At 38.3% G+C, this 23,808-nt stretch overlaps 1 protein-coding gene across 8 annotated transcripts in view; it reads left to right on the forward strand.

The window, feature by feature from the left end:
- LOC125458195 (rap guanine nucleotide exchange factor 6-like) overlaps nucleotides 1-23,808 on the forward strand; it is a 345,812-nt gene that overhangs the window by 303,395 nt on the left and 18,609 nt on the right. For 6 of the 8 annotated variants that reach the window (XM_048543196.2, XM_048543198.2, XM_048543203.2 and 3 more), the window contains 4 exons: nucleotides 4,396-4,419; nucleotides 7,512-7,735; nucleotides 15,346-15,516; nucleotides 17,511-17,663. In XM_048543196.2, the coding sequence (XP_048399153.2) occupies nucleotides 4,396-4,419; nucleotides 7,512-7,735; nucleotides 15,346-15,516; nucleotides 17,511-17,663 (572 nt within the window). The remainder of the gene's footprint in view (nucleotides 1-4,395; nucleotides 4,420-7,511; nucleotides 7,736-15,345; nucleotides 15,517-17,510; nucleotides 17,664-23,808) is intronic. The other 2 variants (XM_048543199.2, XM_048543200.2) reach the window with 1 other exon arrangement.

Raw genomic sequence — 23,808 nt, forward strand, 5'->3', positions numbered from 1 at the left:
ATGTGGCAATCGTATAATCTTACCTTCTTGTCACAAATGAGAGCTGACTCAATTCCTTTGCAATCTTATCACATAGAGGCAAATAGTGTTTTTTTTCCTGAATCAGCCACTGAAGACAGTTCAACTTGAAAGAGTAAGTTCTACTGTCCATTATTCTCATCATAATTTTTTTTACATAAAAGGAGGTTTGCTTGTGTTTGTGTGTTTTATTTTAAAGTTTATCTTCCAGAAGTGCTAGTTAGCAGCATTTGAGAGTATATATTTTGTCTTCAGAATCCAGGGGTGCTGTCTGAGTAGTTGCAGTAATTGGTGTTCTGTTATTTGCAGGGTTTTGTTGGTTTCCCTTTCAGAGTTTCAGGAGGAATCTCACAGAACCCTAGATATTTGAGGCTAATGTCTTCCCACTTTTCCTTATCCAGGTGACATTTCAAGGTTCTTTCTCACTTGGTGCTATAAGTAGCCATTCAGTATCTAAAATCCATATCCCAGATTATAAAATAAGAAGGGGAAGGGTGGATCATAGAGTCTTACGGCATAGAAACAGGCCCTTCGACCCACCGTGTCTCTGCTGACCAACAAACACCAAGCCACGCTAATTCCATTCACCTAAATTTGGTCCGTAGCCTGCTGTGCCCTGGCATTTTAAATGCCCATCCAGATGCCTCTTAAATATTGCCAGGGAACCTGTCTCCACCACCCCCTCAGGCAGTATGTTCCATATTTTTCAGATCTCCTCTTAACCACTTACTCTTCACCTTAAACTTACACTCTGGTCTTGGATAAGTCTGCATGGGGGAAAGATTCCCATGATATACTCTGTCTCCTGTCATAATTATGTATACCTCGATCAGATTGCCCCTCAACCTCTTCTGCTTTAAGGAAAACAAACTCAGTCTATTCAATCCCTCCTGTTAACTGAGTTTTCATCCCTGGCAAACATCACGTGAATTTCCTCTGCACCCCCTCTAGTGCATTCGTGAGCTTCCAATAGTGTGATAACCAGAACTGCAGTTAGTATTCTGGTTGTGGCCTAACCAATGTTTTATACAGTTGTAATGACTTCCTTGCTGCTGTGTTCTACCCCCAGCTAATGAATACCACCGTCCTGTCTGCCTGACGTCTTCACGCATCTTTGAGCTTATACACAAAGGTCCCTTTGTTCCCCAGTAACCCTTGGGAGCTACCATTCATTTTTGTATATCCTTCCCTTATGAAAGCTTCCAAAATTCATCACCTCACATTTATCAGGATTAAATTCCACCTGCCATTTCTCTGCCCAACTTATCAACTGATCAATACCAAACTAATGTTTGAGATTGTCCTCCTCATTATCAACCGTGCGACCCATTTTCATGTCATTTATACCTTCTACATTCACATCCAAATCATTAATGTATGTAAGAAATAGCAAGGGACCCAGCACCAATCTCTGTAGTACTCTGCTAGTCACAGGCTTCCAATCACAGAAGTATCCCTCCTCCATCACCCTGCTGCTCCTCTTTTCAAACCAATTTTGGATCCAGTTTGCTAAATTGTTTTAGATCCGTTATGTTTTAGACCACCGTTCCATGTGGGACCTTGTCAAGGGCCTTACTGAAGACCATGTAAATCACACTACCCTCCATTGCAGTACCCCCATCAAAAATATATTTAGTCACCTTTTCAAAAACTCAAGTTAGTCAGAAAGGATCTCTCCTTAACAAATCTGTGTTCAAAGTGTTGATTAATCTTGGCCCTCAGAATTTTTTCCAGTAATTTCCCTGCCACTGACATCAGACTAACTAATTTGTAATTACCTGGCCTGTCCCCGCTGTCCACTTTGAATGAAGGAACCACATTAGCTATCCTCCAGTCATCTGGTCTTCATCGGCAGCCAAAAAGTATGAAATATCTCTGCCTGAGCTCCAGCAATCTCCTCATGCCTCCCATAGCAGCTTAGGATACATCTGATCAGATTCCGGGGATTTATGCATCTTTGTGCCTGCTAAAACATCTAATACGTCTACCTCATTAATCTTAATGTGTTCCGCGACCTCACTATCACAACTGAAACTTCCGAATACAGATGAGAGGCATTTACTGGCTACTGGTTCCATGCACAAGTTGCCCTTTTTGGTCTGTAAGAGGTCCCACTCTTTCCTTAGCGATCCTCTTAGTCTTAATATACTTATAAAAAGGCTTTGGGGTTTTCCTTGATCTAATCCTTTCACACTAAAGTTGAAATCCTGACAGCTGAGATGCTATTTCTCTCTTACTTTTTTGTGAATTGACCACATAACTATTCCTCTATCTCTTGTTCCCATACTTAGAGCATTGCACTGGAAGTAAAATAGATATTACAACCATTGTAGTCTTCCTGTTTTATAGAATCATGGGGATGTACAGGATGGAAACAAACCTTTGGACTCCCCTACCCTGGGGAAAAGTCCTTGACTATTCACCCTATCCATGCCCCTCATGATTTTATGAACCAGTCAGCCTGTGATGTTCCAGTGAAAATAACCCTAGCCTACTCAGCCTTTCTCTATGTCTCGAACCCTTCAACCCTGGCAACAGCCTTGCAAGCCTTTTCTGAAGCCTTTCAAGTTTACCAACATTCTTCTATAACAGGGAGACCAAAATTGAATGCAGTATTCCAAAAATGGCCTAACCAATATTCTGTACAGCTGCAACATGACCTCCCAACTCCTATACTCAGTGCACTGACCAATAAATGTGAGCGTACCAAGCGCCGTCTTCACTGTTCTGTCTACCTGTGACTCCACTTTAAATGAACTATGAACCTGCTTTCCAAGGTCTCTTTGTTCGACATCATAAGACATAGGAGTGGAAGTAAGGCCATTCAGCCCATCAAAGCCACTCTGCCATTTAAATCATGGCTGATGGGCATTTCAACTCCACTTCCCTGCACTCTTCCCCAGGTCCTTACCATTAGGTGTATAGGTCTTGCCCTACCAAAATGTGGCATGTCTCCTTTATCTAAATTAAACTCCATCTGTCAGTCATCGGCCCATTTAATCCAGGCCCTGTTGTACTTTGTACTGTTCCACTGCAACATCAATTTTGCTGTCTACTACCTAATTTTCTAAATTCCTGTTGAAAAATACTTGTTTCTTTTTTTTTTAAAACCCATGTCACTGGTATCGATATGTACCATGACTGCTGGCTGTTGACCTTCTCCTGTTGGAATGCCTTGCAACCAGCCTGAGACACCCTTGAGTCTGCCACCAGGCAGGCAATGAAAGATTTGTTTGCTGCCGCAGAACGCTCATCAGGTTCCCTTACAGTTGAGTTCCCTATCGCTAAAGCTGTCCTAGTCATTTTCCTCCACTGTTGTGCAACAGAGCTAACCATGGTGCCACAAACGTTAGCTGTTGCTGCTTTCCCTGAGAGGCCATCAACCCCACCCCAGCAGTATCCAACATGATGCATCTGTTTGAGAGGGGGTTGACCACAGAGGACTCCTGCACTACCTGCAGATGCCTACTAGTCTTTCTGAACTTAGAATGGTCATTTAGAATGACAATTGTTTCTGAGACCTAGAGGTGGGGAACTGAGGTCACTAATTAACTGTACTGAATTTGTCTTAAAATTTGGTGATACATTTCAGCAAGAATGCAGTTTTGCACATGTGTGGTTCGAATTTTTTATATTGCTTCCAAAAAAAGTATCTACAGGAGCCTAATACTAGCTTTGACATTTTTCTCCCTGTGTAGTGGGGAATCCTGAGATGTATGCTTGATTGCTTATGACCAGGTTCTAAAATATAAGCACCTAAATGAAAGGCACCCTAAATGGGATGTTTACTGCCTTGTTTGATTAGATTTAGATTTTGGTTTAATGAATGATAGGTACTTCCACTTTAATGAAGTAGCTTTAAATTTGAGGGCTAGAAAATTATACTAAAGAAAAGTCAATTATGGGGTTAGAAAATGCTTTGGCAGAACCTGAAGAGGTCTATGATTCCATCTTAAAAACCTGTGTTATTTCTTCCTGTATTCTTTAAGAAGCTATGAAAATAGAGGATCTTTACAATATTTGTGATGCAATGCTTAACAAGCAGTAATCATCGTAGGTTTTTTTCATCTCCCAATTAGCAATCGTAAAACATTTCTTTTAATCTTGAATTATAAAAGATTATGAATCCTCACTATATGTGCCACTTCATACCTACAGTAAGTTTTTTGGTGTTCATTTAAAAACAAGACTACACAATTAATGCAAATTTCAAATCCTTTTGGTTTTATAATGTGACTTGTGATGCTACTTTCATATCCCTCCCTGTTACTTTATATGACATTCTACCCCCTTATCCTCATGATCTTCTGAACTGCATTGTCTTTTCCACCTTTCTTTCTGAATACATGCTTCAATGTTCATGGCTCTCACTTACAGGAAGAAGAGATGGAGGAGTTTGGGGTAAGTAATTTGTGCACAGGTGCTGAGGTCTCGGCACATAACAGCTCTATTTCCTCACAACTGCCTGCACCTTAAAAACAGCATGCCTCACGTTAACCTAATATCCACCTGGCCTTCCCCTTAGCCCAATATTGCTGTTTGCAGAATATATTACTGAATCTTACATTAATTAAGCGTTTATATGTCAGAAAATTGCATGCATTTCTTTACAAGCTATTTACAATAAATTCGGAAAGTTTTAAAGCTGCCCTGAGTTTTGTTGTAGATATCTTGTAAGTTTTTTATTCTCAATAATATTAATTTGAAGAATAAAACACCTACAAGTTTCAAGCACTCTTTGCATCTGACAATTTCAGATTAGATACAGCACAATTAAGTAAAAGTCAACCTTTTTGTACATACCATCAGTCTATTACCATTATTTTAATATCACTTCTCACCTTAGCTGTCTTGGTTTTCAATCTGAAATTGCTGTTCAAGTCCAGTTAATTTTAAAGTAAGGAAGCATATTAACTAGGTCATAGGCTGAAATTATTTACAAGCAGTTGAAAAACATAAATGAAGACTTGCTTTTATATTTAGTTTTGAGTTTACAGATGAAATTAGAAATAATGGTAGTTTTGGAGGGAATGATTTTGCATTGTATTTGGAATGATTGGTTGTAAGAGATTGGGATGTGACAAGGGCATAGAGAGATTTAACCATGCAAATGAAACATTTAAGTATAAGGCATGTGGGAGGAACAGCAGATGAAACATGGTATAGTCTCGAGTGCAAATCGAAGATTTTTGGATTGATATTTAAGAAGGTGGGGTTGAAGCTCTCGCAGAGAGAGCATTGGAGTGATTATATTTAAATGTGAAAATGTGTAATGAGATTCTCAGCAGATGAGGGACTGAACTATGTGATGTGGCAGGGTAGTAGGCAGCCTTTGGGAGGAACTCAACTTGGAGCCAGAACTCAAAAGAAGAACTAGAGGACTTCACGTGAAGAAGGGGCTAAGCTCTGAAAGCTTCTGATTTCAAATAAACCTGTTAGACTATAACCTGCCATGTGACTTATAAAGATGAAAACATGTACCTCAGATAAGTTGTGCTGGAATTGTATAAAACACGAGAGCAGCCACAGTTGAAGTACAGTATGCAGCTCTGGTCCCCTTGCTGTCGGAAAGATTATACTCGAGAATTCCACAGTATACGAGGATGTTTACAGGACTGGAGAGCTTTAGTTTTGAGAAAAAGTTGGATAAACTCTTGTTGTTTTCTTTGAAACTGAAAAAACAATTGAAATATATAAAATTATGAGGGTTCTCAATAAAGTGAATGCAAAGACCCTTTTTACCTTGGTTGAGGGGTCTATAACCTGAAAGAATCAATTTGGGGATAGAGTTTGGAGTTTTAGAGGGGATTCAAAATGTTCATTTTCTACTAATAATGTTGGGGATGTGCACTCCAAAGCCTGAAAGTGTAGAGGAGACAAAATCCTTCATAGTGTTTAAAAGGTTCATGAATATGCATTGGAAGTGCTATACCCTTCAAATTTACATACAAGAGATGCATTTAACATACTACTATTTGTAACTAAAGTTGGGGAGGAAGTACAAAAGAATATTTTTCTTCCACACTTTGTTACAATATGTGCTCTATTTTCTTCTCTAACAGAAGAGTTGGTTTGATTTTCAATAAATACCGGTACTAGAAAAAAAGGACTTGTATTTATTATTTTCCAGCATGTTCCGCAATACAAATGATGGTTTACTGTTGAAGCTAAATTTCAGTTAGTGTGCAGATAAACATAAAACAGAACTTACATATAACAAAGTCCAAAATACCTGCTTATCTTTATACTGTGTTACCAAGTTGCTTAGCAAAAATGATAACAATAAATAATGGCCCACGTTAGCTCTTCGTTGCCCCACCAGTTCTAAATGTTCCATTATTTAAAAGCTAAACTGGAAAAGAAGAAACACGTACAGGTGACCAAAGGCTTGATCAGAGTTATTTTTAAGAAACCTCTTAAAATGACAGAGGCTGATGGCGGGAATGCTAGAACTTTGAGCCTGCACAGCTAAAACACCACCTCCAATGTGCAGGAGGATAAAATTGCATGGACGTAGATGATAATGAATTGTAGGGTTGGCAGAGGCTATAGGGACGGGAAGAGCTGTCGTTACTGAAGAAGGTGAGAATATGGATGAGAATTTAAATATTGAGCCTTGGACCCTGGAACCAGTAAAATTCAGCAATAACAGAGGTGATGGGTGAGGGAGATTTGGAGGGGAGTTAAAATACGAGTAGCAGAGGTTCAGAAATCTGAACAGCAAAATACTTTGATATACGCTTGCAATGTCATAACCTATAAGCCTATGAACCAAGAACTGGAAATTGAAATTAGGCTGAACGGCTGCTGAATGTTGACGGAGGCATGATGAACTGAATAATCTCCTTCCATGCTGTGTATTTTTAGGACTTGGTCTTTAGCATATGAACCTGTAATTTGGTTAATATAGCAAATGAATGAATGGATGGTATTCTGTTTTTGTTGTTGTCTGAGGGGAGGAATGTTGAGTTTATGCTTTCAAATAAAAAGCCTTGAGTCATTGTTTTATGTCTAAAACTAAGTCTGGAACCTCAAAATATAATACTGTGAAAAGTCACTTAAGTGTCAACTTAGATTATGTGCTCAATATGTAGTGTAGTGCGAACCAATACACCTGATAGGACAGTCCAGCTTCATTCAGGATGTACTATTATCCTTGGTTTAACCACAGTTTGTGGTTTAACAACTAAACGAATGCTAATTAACAGGAGATAAGCTTTCATTGTTTTAGCTTTGCAAATCTTGTTTGATGTGGTTAGTCAAAATTTTTCTGTAGTTGAAAGTTTTAAGACCGTCTATATTTTTATTTCATTCTCAACATTGCTAGTGTATTTTTCCTTTCTCCATTATTAATGAGGGCATGCAATATTGATAAAGTGACAACAGCTGCCATTAACTAATACCCTTCCTCCACTCATTCACTGCATGCACTGTTTCTTTAAAACAATATCTGCATTTGGCTGTACTTGATTTCTCTTTCTCCCCTGGGGCAGGTCATTAAGTCAAGGCAGCACAAATTCCAACATGCTAGAATCAGTACAAGGTGGGGGCCACAAGAAGCGAGTACGCCGGAGCTCTCTGCTCAATGCCAAGAAGCTTTACGAGGATGCCCAGATGGCTCGGAAGGTGAAACAGTATCTCTCGAACTTAAATGTTGAGACTGATGAAGAGAAAATCCAAATAATGTCACTGCAGTGTGAGCCTGCCTATAGCACGTGTGAGTAAACTGCATGGATTTTTATTCTAGTGAATCTTAAGAAGCATTTAAGAATTTATTTCCTGTGCAGACTTTATTCAAAGAATGAATGAGCCAGATTTTAACTGTGAAAATAATAGGGAAGCAAATGATGCTTGCTGTTGTTTATGCACGATTGGCACAGCAACATCAAGTTACCACCGAGGAAGCAAGATATTTTCTGCCCATGTACCGCTGCTCTGCCATTAACTCCATAAAATTCATATCTTGCTATGTACCTTACCGCTGAAATGATTAAGCACAGTGAGGTTGCTTTATTTGTGTGGTAGGTATGAAAACTGTCCGCAGATTTTCAGCCTCTTACGTACTTTTTAACAAAGTAGAGGTATAATTATTCCACCAACTTCTCTGGCACTGAAAATGAATAATTACAAGTGTGAAGTATTATTCTTACAGGCTTCAATAGTTAGAGATTTTGAGATGATTTTTTTTTGAAAACAAAACTTTTGCTCTACCTTAATTTATTCTTTTCCCATTGTTTCTCCCTGTATACCCATTGAGGCATTGAGTTCTCCCACTCAAAATTAACTCCGTTCTCAGTATTTTTGCTGTTAATTTCATAGTCCTTTAATGTGATTGGTTAAGGAAATATGTAATTGCTGGTCCAGCCTTTTTTTTGCTGTGAAATAAACTAAGCCTAAGGCTGGGGATTTGCTCTCCTTAGGAAGGGCAAATAATTGGGTAAGTAAGCGTCAGGGAGATATCTGACCCTTTGCCACCACCTCAGGAATTAAGTCTTGGTCAGGAGGTCCACAATTGACCTGCTTTAAATTGAAGCCCTGAAGTGTTCAATTAATGACCACTAAGGGCCTCAGCCCAATCAAGTTTGTTTCTAGCAGGTAAGAAAAGTGTCAGCCTTCCTGACTGATGTAGGGCGGCGGCATGCTTGTTGGGTTGCAGGAATCTGCCTCGATTTGTCCTAATTTGGCTGCTGAAACCCACCTCCCAACCCACCTTATGAGAAGTGGATATTTCCAGGGTCAGTAATGTTGAACAATCATAACGTGTGGTACTTTCCATAAGATAGACATGTTGACTGCTTCTACAGTTAGTACAGTGTGAAGCTGGTGGAACTTGCTTAAAACTGGAAAGTGAAAATGAATTTGTTGGAAAATATAGAAGTCTCAATTGTTTAGCTTCACAATTTGCAGTTTTTTCCAGAAGTATATATAGAATGACTATTGACCAGTGAACATCAGAAATTTTTGTTGCTGTGGGGACATTGCAGCCAACCCAACACTGACTCTTAGATCTATCAAAATTGTCCAATATCACCTCAATTGCTGTGTCCACAAGCTGCTTGTGTTTTGACTGGTTGTCCCAGTTAACCTTCTGGGCAGTGGCAATCCCCAGCTTGTTGGTGGTAGATTCAACAGTGGTGAGATCATTGACAATCAGGGGGGCAGTGGTTTGATTTTTTTTCTTGTTGGAGGCACCTGGCACTTGTCAGCAAAATCCTGGATGTTTTCCAGGTCTTACTGCATTTGGACGTAGACTACTTCAGTATTTGAGAAGTTGCAAATGGTGTTGTACACTGCAATCATCAGAAAATATTGATATTCTAAACTTATAATTGAAGTGGCTGAAGATGGTTATGCTCAGGACACTACTGAGAGACTGCTGCAGTGTTGTCAGAACCACAGAATTAGTGCAATGCAGAAGGAACCAGCTGAGACTTCCCATTTGATTCCCACTGATTTCAGTTTTGCTGGGGCTCCTTGGTCAGTGCCATGGGTGGTTCTGGAAGACAAGGTCTTCGATACTATTACCAAAACGTTTTCAGGGCCCATAGTCTTTGCACCATCTGATGCATTCACTAGTTTCTTGATTTCACATGAAGTGAAACAAATTGACTGAAGATTAGAATCTCTGATGCTGGCGATGCCTGGGAGAGACACTGATGGATCATCCACTTAGTATTCTAGCTGAAACTGGATGTAAATGCATCAACTTGTTTCTTGCACTGGTTTTCTAGGTTTCCCCTGTCATTGAGGACAGAGATATTTGTGGAGTCTTCTCCTCTTTGCTTGTTTATTTGTCTACAAACATCATGATTGAATGTTGTAGGACTACAGAGCTGAGATATGACCCTTCGCTTGTGGGATTGCTCAGCCTGTCTGTTTCATGCTACTTCTGTTGTTTGTTGACGGACATTGAAATCCCGTATCTAGAGAACATTCCATGGCCTTGCTATCTTAACCTTGAGTAGCATGAAACTATCAGGAATGGTTGGGAGGTCAGGTGTGGCAGGTTGGTGATGAAGAAATGGTAAGGCAGTAGGTGGTAATGCAGAGGAGATTTTCTTGTCTGTGTTTGACCTGACGTGATGAGACTCGACTTCATGGGGTCCAGAGTCAATGAGTACTTCAAGGCAACTTCCTCCAAACTGTATACCTATGTACTATCACCTCTGGTGGAACAGGAATACCCAAGGAAGGTGACTCTCATGTTTGGGGATTTGGCTGTATGATGAGGATTTGTGAATTTGACTTAATAATGCTGCTGCTTGACAAATCTGTGGGACTGCTCTCTCAGCTCTTGTAGATGTATGATTTTTAAAAAGCCTAAGTTAGGAGAAAACATCAGAATAATTAGTAACAGAGATAGTGGGAACCGCAGATGCTGGAGAATCCAAGATAATAAAACGTGAGGCTGGATGAACACAGCAGGCCAAGCAGCATCTCAGGAGCACATAAGCTGACGTTTCAGGCCTAGACTCTTCATCAGAGAGGGGGATGGGGTGAGGGTTCTGGAATAAATAGGGAGAGTAGTAAAATCGGTTTTACATCCCAGACCGTAAATCAGGATGTGGCTTTCAGAGCAGCTAACCTATCACTTTTAGTGATTTGCTGTTTCATAGTGATGGAGGAAGAAGAAAAGCAAAAAAAAATCACTTGTGTTAAACAGCACAGTTAAAATTGCAATTCATAAGAACTAGGAGCAGGTATTGGTAATTTTGCCCCATAAGCCTGCTTTACCATTTGATATGATTACAGCTGATCTCATCTCAGCCTCACCTCCCACTTTCCATAACCCTTAACTCCATTAAGAGTTAAAAATCTGTCTACCTCCTCCAATTTACTCAGTGTCCCCAGATCCACCTCACTTTGTGGGGTGGGGGGGTAGTGAATTTCACAGATTCACAACTCAGAAATAATTTCTCCTCATCTCTGTTTTAGATATGCTCCCTCTTATCTAAAACTATGACCTCTTGTTCTAGATTGCCCCATATGAGGAAAACATGCTTTTTTACATCTTTTAAATTCCCTTTAACATGTTATACATTTCAAGTTGATCTTCTCTAATTCTTCTAAGCTCCATAGGGCTTAAACTGCTCAATCTCTTGTCATAAGACAAATCCCTCATTTCTGGAATCAATTTACTGAACCACCTCTGGCCTCCAATGCAACTACATCCCTCCTCAAGGAAGTGTATTGAAATTATACACGGTACTCCAGATGCAGACTCACTAATGCTTTGCACAGTTGGAGCAACACTTTCTTTCTTTTGTATTCTATTCCTTTTGCAGTAAGTGTTGAAATTCCACATGCCTTCCACATACCTGCTGTATCTGCATGCTCATTTTCTGGGATTCGTGCATGAGGACAACCCCGCACTCTGAAGTTTCTGTCAATTTAGATAATAAATTGACTTTCTATTCCTGCAATCAAAATGGATAACTCACATTTAGCCACACTATATTGCATCTGCTAAATCTTGGCTCATTCACCTAACCTATCCGTATCCATTTGTAAATTTCTTATTTCATCACTGCAGCTTACTTTCCTGCCTATTTTAATGTCATCTGCACTTTCGACAGTACATTCTTGCCCATGTTAAAGTCATTAATATAAATTGTAAGTAGTTGGGACCCGAAAACCAAACCTTGCACCATGCCGCTAGTTATGTCTTGCCAGGCAGAAAAAGACCCATCTATCCCTATTCTCTGCTTTCTGTTGGTGTGCCAATCCTCTAGCTTAGCTAATGAATTAACCCTAATGAATTCGATTTCAACAAACATACTGCCATCATGTGATTAAATAGGTATGACAAATGACAGATTTCGTGTAATCTGTTTTATTGCCTGGTTTTCAAGTTAGAATTCATGGATGACATTCCCTTGCAGCAATAGCAAAATAAATCCTGACATTATTGTGGTGAGAAAAAGGATAGAAATTTTAGAAGGAATTCAAAGTGGGAGAGGTCAGCCTTGAGACTTTGAGCAATGAAGAGATATGAGTGTGTTAAATCAATTTTCATTGGAAAATCATGCATAATGGTTAAACAAAAGGGAATTGACACTGTTGCCTCATGTTTATTGATGATTTCAATGTTAAACCAGGATAGGGAAGGCAGAGAATATAACCAAGAGCGTAGAAAATTAGAACAATTATCTAACCAAATTAATTATATTTTGAATTATGAGGAAGAAGAATAATGCCCACATTGCTTTCTCAACTCCTCAGTTGATTCAACATCCAATGTTGGTTGAATGACTTCCCTTTTCCCACATTTTTACATTCAAGTCGTGAATTGCTGTATTACTGGTTAGCAAATGATGGTTCATTTATGTTAGCCTATTTTTTTCAAAGACATGTTTGGTGTTTGACAGAGAGAAATCATTCCTTCTGTATGTTGCACATAAGTTTTCTTCAAATTTATTCTTGGGACTAATGGGTGATGCTTGCTGATTCAGCATTGACTGGCCACCCCTATTTGCCCTTAAGAAGGTGGTGGTAAACTGTTGTCTTGATCTTCAGCAATCCATTTGATATACCTTGCCCACATTGACATTTAGGGAGGGAGATTCAGGATTTTGACTTAGCCAGGCTGAAGGAAAATTTCCAAGTCTGCATGGCATGTGGCAAGGGGGAATGTTCCCCTGTATTTAATGTTCTTGTCGTTCTAGATGCTACTGGTTGTGGGATTGGAATGGGCTGTCTAAGGAGCCTTGGTGAAATTCTGCAATGCATCTTGTAATTTGTATACACAAGTGCTGCTGAGTATCAGTAGTGAAGAAAGAGATTGTGGATGTGGTGCCAATAAAGTGGTCCACCTTATAATGGATTGTACCAAACTTCTTGAGTATTGTTGGTGCTGCACTCATTCAGACAAGTGGAGAATATTCCCTCACAATCCTGACTTGTACCTTCTAGATGGGAGGCAGAGTTTGAGGAGTCAGAGTGAGTTACTTGCTGCAGAATGCCTCATCTTGGACCTGCTGTTGTAGCCACTATTATTATGTCTACTTCAGTTCAGTTTCTGCGAAGGTAACTTTAAAGGTGATTATCCCATTGAACATGAGGCAGTGATGGCAAGATTCTCTGCTGTTGGAGATCATGATTACCTGACATTTGTGTGATGAGTGTTGCTTATCACTAGTCAGCTCAAACATGGATATTGCCCAGATCTTGCTGCATTTGGACGTGGATTATTTCAGTATCTGAAGAGGTACAGATGGTGCTGAACATCATACAATCATTGGTGAACGTCACCACTTCTAAACTTGTGATGGAGAGAAGGTTATTGATGAAATCTTGAGGATTGTTGGGCCTAGTACACTCCCCTGAGAAACTCCTCGAGATATGCCCTGCAGCTGAGATGGCTGGTTTCCAACAGCCACAACCTCTTCTTTTATACCATGTATGACTCTAACCACTGGGCCGTTTCCCTCTGGCACTGATTTCAGTTTTGCCAGGACTTTTTGATACCACACTGTGGAGAGCGCACCTTGATGTCATGGGCAGTCATCTCGCCTCACCTTTTGGAATTTAGCTGTTTTGACCATGTGGAACCTAATAGTGGTCCTAATAGAACACAAAATGGACATCAGTGAGCAGGTTGTTGAAAAGTAAATGCCACTTGACAGCAATGTTGCTGACCCCCTTCATCACTTCGCTGATGATTGAGAATAGACTGATGTCGTGGTAATTGACCAGATTGGATTTGCCATGCTTTTGTGTGTAGAACTTAGCTGGGCAGTTTTCCACATTATTGGACAGATGCCAGCTTTACAGCTTTATGTGGAATTTTGAGCTTTAACTCCTTTTAGAAGTGTACTAGATCAGGAGCATTTCCCTGATAACTTCCCTGTCTTCGGTTCACACCATTTGGCTCACATTGGCACTTACTTATGAGTGACAATTCAAGTAACTATCCATCAAGGAAAGAAAATCAGTCAAGAATGTGACTGTCTTCCAGATAACTTGATTCTCTTTAATAAGTATCAGCTAGGCTGTAAATATCCCAGATATTATAAGAGCCTGGGAAACTGTTCAGAGTATACATGCCTGTTTGGGGAATGTTTAGAAATAAGATCAATTTAGTTGTATAGGGAAGACTAGATAAGATGATTTGTTGAGTTTTATAATGTTATTAACAGAAAACAACATGCAACACATTTGAAGTGTGTGAAATATGTTGAACTACTATGCCAAAAACTATTAAATGATGGAAAACAGAATCTGTATTCTAATACAGAATCCAAAAACATAATGTTACAATTAATTATCTTAGAATACCTATCATAATTCAAAATTAAACATTACCTTAAATCCCATAAATTAACATTAATATATCCTTTCTCAGTTGGGAGAAACTTTACAAGAAGTGTTCCTTGAGAAAGAAAAACACATCTGAAATTTTAACCACTAGCATCTCAAATATGCACTTTTTTAAAAATCATGTCCTGCTTTGCAAATATGAATGTTTGCTAACTATAGGATTAGCCTCTTTCCATGTAAGGTTACATCATCATCTTATTTATTCCCAATCATTTAATTGCTGAAAATCTTTTAATGAAGTTGTAAGCTTTTATCTGCTTAAATTCATTTATAATATCTTTTACATTTTAATTCTTAAAATGCCCCCTTCATTGTAATAATGTTTTTTTTCTTTTTGCTCCTTGTATTTAGAAGGTAAAATAACATCTGCTTCTGAAGGATGTTCCATATTATGATTTATCATTTACTTCTGAAATAACAATGATTCTCTAGTGCTACCTTGTACTATTCTCTTAAGCATGATCTGTCAGGATTTATATTCTACAAACAATTTTTAATATATAAAATTCTTACTTCTAATAACAGTAGATGCTAACCTGTTCCCTACATAATTTAATTAATTTAATAAATAGCATTGTGTGCAATGCTTTTTTTTAACGTTACCTGTAAATGAACTCTGTCGTTTGACATTTCTGGAATATGGAAATATATTATAAATTGCAGGAGTATCGGAGATAGGACTTTTTAGCCTAAAAGACATATCAATAGTTTAATCTTTTCCTGTACTGAATAACTATTCATTTACTAAATCCAATATTTCAAATATGTCTAATTTCTACTCCGTGATATTGATTCTATATGTTACTACACTTTCTTCACAATAACATGCTATATTTTGCCTCAATGAAATGGTTTAACTTAAGAGTTCAGGTGAAATTTTATTTCCTTAATGTTGCCTCGACTCTTAATGAAATATAGTTCTATCTCCTGTTTTTGATTGACTGTGAAGAATAACTTGTCTTTAGCTGAAGGCAATGTTGCAGATATTTGATTTTTTTTTCATAACAGTAAGCAAAACATTTGGTGAAAGACGATCATATAAAAGCTCAGATATGTCTCCAATGACTATGAGGTCATGTGGTCAACCAGGAAAACACCAGTCACAACAGCGAGTGAGTCAAGCCCTGCAAGTACCATCTTTGTACCCATCGCGGAAGAAAGTATCAGCTGCATCGTTTGGTACGTGCTTTGCACATATCTGTGTTAATCAATATTACTGTCAAATGTAGTTACTGAGTTGTAGATGGATGCATGTTTTTGAATATCCCTTAATCATAAAGGAGAAAGTTTATGCACTACCATTCTCCTAACATAATTAGAAGTTGGGCTAATGACAGAAAGAGACTTCTGCACATTTACTGTTTTAAATCATTAAGTTACTTTGTGCAGATGTTTGTAATATCTTGTATGGTATTCTGGTAGAACTTGAGCTCAGCTTTGTAAATGTGAAGCTGCGAAATAAATCGAGCAATTTGGATGCTGCATTGAAGAGGTTCAAATGATGTTATTGTTTGATTAACCTTTGAACACATACACCCAATTTTGAAGTTAATTTAAGAACTGTTTTCTTGTAATTTTGTAGAGATATTTCTTTACTGTTTTTTATAGTATATTGTTTTAAAATGCATGAAGTTGACTTCCTTAGAGTGCAAAGTTTATCCAAGGGTTTTAGGTTAATGTTGTGTTATTACTCTCCGTTTAAGAGTTGCTCCCTTTCAATACTGCCAACTGATTTCTTATAGCAATTTCCTTGTACCTTTTCTTCACTTTTCCCCTCCTTAGATAGGTGTTGAATATCACACTGGACAGAAAATATCAGTGAATTCTTTGAATGGATGAGCAAACCACACATTTGATCCTAATTTAATTTTAACGACAGAACATATATCCATGCCAGTGTGGCACACTAAATTATAGCAGTGGGACCTCTAGCTGATATTTTCTTTCCTTAGTTCAGCAGCTCCTCGGACCAAATCCAGCACTGTATACATTGTGCTGGTTTAAGACCATGAGAAATAAGAACAGGGGTAGGCTGTTTGGCACCTTTAGCCTGTCCCACCATCCTACAGGATCATGGTTGATCTGACAGCCTTCATGTGCCCCTTACCTGTCCTTTCCCCATAAGCCTTGATTCCCCCACTGATCATGAATCCATCTAACTTGAACTTAAATATACACAACACTCTGCTCCCACAGCTTTCTGCCACAAGAAGTTCCAAAGACCCACCCAACTGAGTGAAGGAATTGTTTCTCATCTCAGTCTTAAACTGGTGCCCCTTTATTTTGAAACTATGTCCTCTAGTCCTAGACTCTCCCGTGAGGGGGAACCTCCCCTCAGTATTTACCCTGTCAAGCTCGTTAAGAATTGTATATGCCTCAGAGTTCATCTCTCATTGCTCTAAACTCCAATGAGTAGAATTCCAACCTATTAACCTTTGCTCATAAATCAGTCCCTCCATTTCAGGGATCATAGAAATGGAAAGTCTTACTAATACTAAAAGTTGTTAGTTAGATCATACATAGGTTCTGTGAAAAGTTTTGATTCTCTTATCAAAGAAAGGACGCACTGGCATTGGAGGCAGTTCAGATAAGATTCACAAAGTTGATCCTAGGTATGGAGGGATTTTTTTTTTTAATCAGGAGAAGTTGAGTAAATTGGGCCTGTGCTTGTTGGAGTTTAGAGGAATGAGAGGTAACCTTATTGAAACATAGAAGAGTGACAGGGGATTTGACAGGATAAAGAAAATATGTTGTTTTCCCTTACGGGAGAGGCTAAGCGTAATCTCAGAGTAGGGTATTGCCCATTTAAAACCGATGAGGACATTTTTTCTCTCGGAATGTAATAAATATGTGGAATTCTTAACCATGGAAGACTATTGTGCCAGGAATAATGAGCATATCCAAGGATGAGATAGGTGAAATTTTTAATCTCAGTCCAAAGGTGTGGCAATAAGATGGTGAAGTGGTGTTGAGGATTATCAGACTCAAAAGGCCAACTGCCCTACTTCTGCTCCTGTATCTTAACTCATCTAAATATTATTTGATCCTGTCAGCAGATTCCATTATCATTACAGATAGTAATTCATCCAGGAATACTATCACCAGGAAAGGAGATTTTGGTATCCAAAATTAAAAAGCAAGATTACATAGCCGAGTTAATTATGTTTCCACAGGCACTAATTCTCCTCAGTCCTCCAAAAAGCCTCTAATAGTGTCTGAGGAAGTGCAAACGGATAGAAGCAAGAAAAGCACGGAAGATGCGGTGTCAACAACATCATCTCAACTTTCATCTCCTCCTGTATCTCCTCAGAGCTCTCCCCGGAAAGGTAATCTTTAACCATGAAACATCTTGAACTGCAGCATTTTACAAATGAATACGTAGTCTAACCCTGTTCTTAAAGAAAACAATCAAAGCACAAAGCCAATGAAACATTGTGCTTAATTCCTACAGAAACAAACTTAAGGTAAAAATATATAGCTAACTTTCATTAATGAGATGCAGTTTCTTTTTCACAATGATGCAGACATAAGAAAGACAAGCCCCATACTTATTCTGCAATAAACACTGAGGCCCCATTGCTAATGTCATAAGTATTTTGCGTGGCAGTGCCAAAGAGATCTGCCAAGGCATTAGTTTAAAAACCATATTGGTGAGAATCCTACGGGGGAAGGCATCTCCTGCCATACAGTGTTACAACTTTTTTTGTACACCCTTCAGCCCAATAATCTTTTGCTGCATAACCTGTTTGAAGTGGGAGCTGATGACAATATGATGAGCACTTCTGGAATGTTGCTATCAAGTTGGTCTGGCTCTCTAAAGTTCAAAACCAAATTGGAGTTAAGGATTGAGAAACATACAGGAATAACTAAAAGGGAGGGTGAATTAAGGTCAATCAGGTGGAAGTAGTTAAAGGAAAATAGATATTAGTTCAAAAGAGAACAAGTGACTGAAAAGAAAAAATATATATTTCAAAATCACTGAAAGCAGTATATCACCAGGAAGAAAGATGCACAACTGTTCTAACAGATCTTTGGCATTGTATTTACAATTACCACATAACTAAAAATATAGTGGGTTGTTATTTTCTCAAATTCATAAAGGAAGTTAGATCAAATGCACAGTTAAAATGCAAACCCTGCAAGTTTTTGTTTAAATAAAAAGGGTTTGCTGACAGGGAGATTTATGCAAAGTGAATGACAGGGTCGTTTAAATCAACCAGTAATTTCTGCCATTTGCGAATTGCACATTGATGAGTGTGCATCGTTAGCGTGGTACTTTTATGGTAAGATCTGGCTTATTAAATGTATGATGGGCATTATCCCTTCATATATATTAATTCTTTGAGGGTTCGTTTAAAAACTGATAGGTATTCTTTTATTCAGTAATAGTAATAAAAATTTCTACTTACTTGAAATAAAGGAATGAGGATCTAAGTGACTTTTAAAGCAAGTTTAACTTGCAAAACAAAAGGTCAATGATTTCCTCTATTTAATGTGCAAAAAAATTACTTTGATAGGTGAATAATTTTAATTCCAACAAAGGTTTTGATAAAAGGATTTTTGCGTAGCTAAAACTTATTTTTGACTTTGTAGTTTTATTCTAAAATTAATCTGTATTCTGTGAAAATTGGGATCCTGTTTTCCTTTTGAGGCTTTGGTGAATGAAAGACATTGTACAATAATCATCAAAATCTGATCTCCAAGCTTGTGTTTGAAACAAAAGCCAAGAGTTTTAACATAGATTACTCAGCCGATTTATCTAGAGTATAGCGGAACTGCACAGATCAGCATGTTTCTAAAGTTAAATTTTGATCTCTAGAGATGGTCGTTTGGTTTTACAGAACTTAGTATTTGCTTTAAAAACAGCTTCATTTTGTCAACATTATCAACTTGAACTCATATGGACAAAATGCAAGTACACCAATTTAAGAGGGAAACCAACATTTATACTATGATTGGAAGTAGTGATCAGTTAGAAAGTTGGCTCTAATTGGCAGAAGTGTTGTGTCAATGAATCAGGTAATGTTGATTGACAGGTAACTGCCAGGCCTTGTTTAAATTTTAAACCAGGAACATTGACTTTGCCAGGGCATTGCCCTGAAAAATGGACTAATGAGTGGTTACCTCCTGTTCGATTATATTGAAACGGTTGCAGAGTGTTTACATATTCTTTCTGTCTGCCCTTTGTGTTAATATGTAACAGTACATGCAAATAAACCACACTGGGAGCTTGACTGCCAATCATTGATTAGTCATTACTGTAATTCTTTGCAGACCCAGGATCTTCCAGAATAATTCAAGGCATGCAAAAGTAATCCGTTAACAGCCAATCTATGACTGGCATTTGAGCCTACAATGTGGCATTCTTGTATGTACTGAAAACTGCATATGTAAACACGTAGGCCCCTAGCCTTTGCAACAAGAGAGAACATGTACATGCACTCTACCTGTTTCAATTAAACACAATAGGAGTCAGCCATTTGCTGGTTCATTTCTGAACGTAATGCCCTGACAATCAAGGCTTCTTCAAAGTACACTTGCCAACCAATGACCACTCTCCTTTCATGCAATATATATTTTGTTTTTCCCTCCTTGAATTTGTATTCCTGCAAATCGTTCTGATGAGTACAAGTCAAAAGGCCTTGACAAAATATCTTTTCTCAGCAGTGTTAACAATCTTTACAAAGTTAGCTGATGCTAACCAGAATTATAGCAGGGTTACTGAGAATTTCTGATTTAGGGAGACCCGAACTCATCCATTATTCCTATTGGAAATGAATGTACAGGGATATTTTGTTAATGTTGAATATTTCTTGCTGCTGTTAACCTTTTAGTTCTCAATACGAAGGTTCATTTATGAATAGTAGCCACATGCTTGAAGTACCAGTTGTGACTGATGGCTGAGAAGCTATAAACTGGCAGCATGGCAATACTTCTAAAAGAGTGGTAGGGGAAAAATGCAGACTAAAAATAAGGGCCTTTTATTTGGTGCCTAAATCTACCTCATTTGAACTCTGATTCAATGGAGCTAACAAAGGAAACCCAAGCAATATTATCGTGCTTTACATTCTTACATTTGGATACCCAAGTGTGGAAAATAAGTTTACTTATGATCAAGGGACACCTCACTTTGTCAGTATGTCAGTGTGTGCCAAAAGAAAAGAAAATGATCCCAAAATTTCAGGTAATTTTCTTGCTGGATTAATTGTGTTCTTTCCTCCTCATTTCCATCAGGCAGTGGTCCATTGTGGTCACAGGATTCAAGTCCATCAAATGTATCCAGCTGCTCCTGTTCCCTTGCTAGTGAGGTCAGGCACAAGAGCACTGCAGCCCAGACATATGGCATAGGTGGTGTCTATTTGCAAAAGAAAATACGCCAGATCACAGGCTTGACAGGCCGCACAGACATGGATGAGGCCATAGGCACTAGAGACGAAAGAGAAAAGGAGCCAAAAAGTAGAAAGCGAATGAGATCACCCTTCAGGAGATTCCGAGAAAGAAGCTCTTCCAGAGACAGACAGGTTTCAGCAGACAGAAAAGAGGCAGAAGGAACTGCAGGAAATATGGCAGGTGTTTCGGGTGGAAGTGTTGTGCCAGCTGTAGGGACAGATCAACATGACAGCACCAACACAAGTGGCACTTCCAGCACCCGACCTTTTGAATGGTTATACCCTAAGATGATGAGAAATAAGAGAAGAAAAACAATATGATTGTTTCTCAAGCTTGTATGTTGCAGTGGTTTGTCAGATAATAGAAGTAAAACAAAGGGATTGGCTAAGCAAGATATTTTATGCCTAGCATCAGATGAAATTGACTTCCATAAAACCAATTCAAAGCTGGAGCAAGATTTAGAATATGAGGATAATGAAATACTCATTATGTTGCTGTACTGAGAAGTCACTGCTGTCCTGTTTTCATATACCATATGCCAGCCTACGGGAGGAGCAAGTGATCTATTTCCAGGCCTCCTCTGATCTGAAGCTGGAGGCCTGGAAGAATGCCTGAATGGACCTGGTAATTATTTCTCCATATTTTCCAGCCCTGTGGAAAAGGTCCTTTCTTCAATTTGACATTTGCAAACGATGGCAGTGGTTGAAACTGAGACTGCACTGTTATAAGGGACCATGGGTATAAGCCCTCATTTTGACATAATATTGCAATATATCCATGCCACTCTAATGCAGCAGATTTAAACTGTTCCAAACATAAATTAGTGTTGTGTTTGCTAAGCTTTTAAATTAGTGAGATTTTGCTATAGTAATTTTAGAATTCTGATGGTTCAGGAAACAGATTTTCACATGTATATTTACTTTGTGTGAGCTTTTGATTTGGTAACTGTGATGAGTGTTTTCCTAAACATGTCTGTTGAGTTACATGCCTATTGATTCATTACAAGTTTACTTTGATAAAATAGGAGAATACTCGTCTGTGAAACTGCATCCTAATAAAAGCAGACAGCTGCTTGGAAGATAGTGGGAGTTCAACAGGAGTCATTTTCATGGAATACAGAACTAACAAGGAGAAAACAGCAATTTTCCCTTTTTCCACTTACTTTCTCCCTGCTCACTTTAAAAATGCATTGACAGCAACCCTTAGGTACTTCACTGGTTATTTCTATGTCTACGCATAAACAACAAGCATTGGTGGAATAATTTGTGTAATGTTTAACACAGCACACCCCTTTTAATGCCTGATGTTCTTACATGGTTCCTTTTGGACTTTTCAGCAAAATCACTGGTTAACTACCAGGAATTAAAATTATTGTTCTTTTAATCCTTTTTTCACACAAGCACATGTACATTTCCTAATAAAAAGCTGAGAGAACTGCAGATGCTCTAAATCAGAAACAAATCCAGAAATTGCTGGAAAAGCTCAGCAGGTCTGGCAGCATCTGTGGAGAGAAATCAGAAGTTTCTTCGCAGATGCTGCCAGACCTGCTGAGCGTTTCCAGCAATTTCTATGTTTTTCTCATTGTTAATTCATATCAGCCAGATTTATCTGTTAGTTGCTCTCATGTTGTAGTGTTTAGTATTTATAGAATGATTGCTATTTTAATTGCTTACTCTCCCTGGTGATTGAGTTTGGTTATGTTTTTAAGCTAATGTTTCATTGACAAGTACTTTCCCAGTACATTCAAATGTGTTGACTAATTGGAAAAACCTGAAGGTTACATTTTAAGAGAATTCTAGATGCTCAAGAATGCATTGTCCATATTCAGGAGACATTGGGTTGCTATGTTATTCACGTGACCACTATTGTTCTGTTGTACTCTAGCCAAAGGCATAAATTGAGATTAACTCAGTATCTCAGCCTTTGGTCACTGAATATCCTTTCTAGACATCAGCTGACAGGTTTTTGTTAATTGTTATTAAAATTGTTTTGTAAATTTGAAAAAATGAATATTACATAATAACGAAAGGAATATATAAACCTGAATGTGCTGCTTAATACTCCTCCCTGAATCTGATATGTTAAAACAAGAAAAATATCCATACTATACAATAATCACCTGCTGAGGTCTCTAAGTTACTATCGTTTTTCAGTTTAGAAAATTGGACTTGGTGATGTGACAAATCAGTGTACCTTTCCTTCACCTTTAACTTGAATGTAAGCAAAACAGGACAAATGGAATGAACATCGTCTTTGCTGATTGAAAGGCCACCGCCAGCTTCCACCCCATTGTCCACTGACTGTTTTAGAAGAATCTTGTGCAAGTTATTGTGGCGTGTAGGTTCACTGAAAATATCAGTTGATGGATGTGTGAAGTGTAGAAATACCATTGATACTGAATTGAAGGAGATAGATAGGTCCAACTTTATAATGTTTTTAAGTGGGTTATCTTTCTGACCTAGACATGCTTAATTTCAAGATTTTGCTCCTTGACAAGAAAGGGCAGAAATTAGAACGGTCTATCAGTTAGGATCCATGTTGCCCTGTCTTATAGCTTGTCTTGTCCATGAACAAGAATGCAAATAGTGAGAGGTTGCAAAGCATATTCCTAACCAAATGGTTAAAGTATTGGATTTGAAATGTTTTGGGGTTTCCCACGCAGGTTCAAATCCTGTCAACTACATCTCTCAATAAGTCTGAGCTTACAAATGTCTGTAGCAATAATTGTGGCACAGCAGGAACATTCCTATCTCTGGACCAGAGGACCCCAATTCAAGTCCTACCTACCACAGAGTGGGGCACAACACTCTGAAAAGATTGTCCAGAAATAATTATAAATGAGCAGCTTCTGAGGAGTTGTTGTGCTTGTACCAAATAATTAGGATGGATAATAGGCTTTTAGAAAGTTAATACTATTCCAGATGGAAATGCAAAGGCATTGTACTGGCTATTGGCTTTTTCCATTGTTCCTGTCAAAATACTGTTCACAATTTTAAAAAACATTTGTGTTGTCAATTGTCATTGCCCTAAGCTGATGATATGGACCTAGCGTTTAGAATTGCTGTAGTCCTGTACTGAGAA

The sequence above is a fragment of the Stegostoma tigrinum genome, chromosome 13, assembly GCF_030684315.1.
Source record: "Stegostoma tigrinum isolate sSteTig4 chromosome 13, sSteTig4.hap1, whole genome shotgun sequence".
In the NCBI taxonomy this organism is placed as follows: domain Eukaryota; kingdom Metazoa; phylum Chordata; class Chondrichthyes; order Orectolobiformes; family Stegostomatidae; genus Stegostoma; species Stegostoma tigrinum.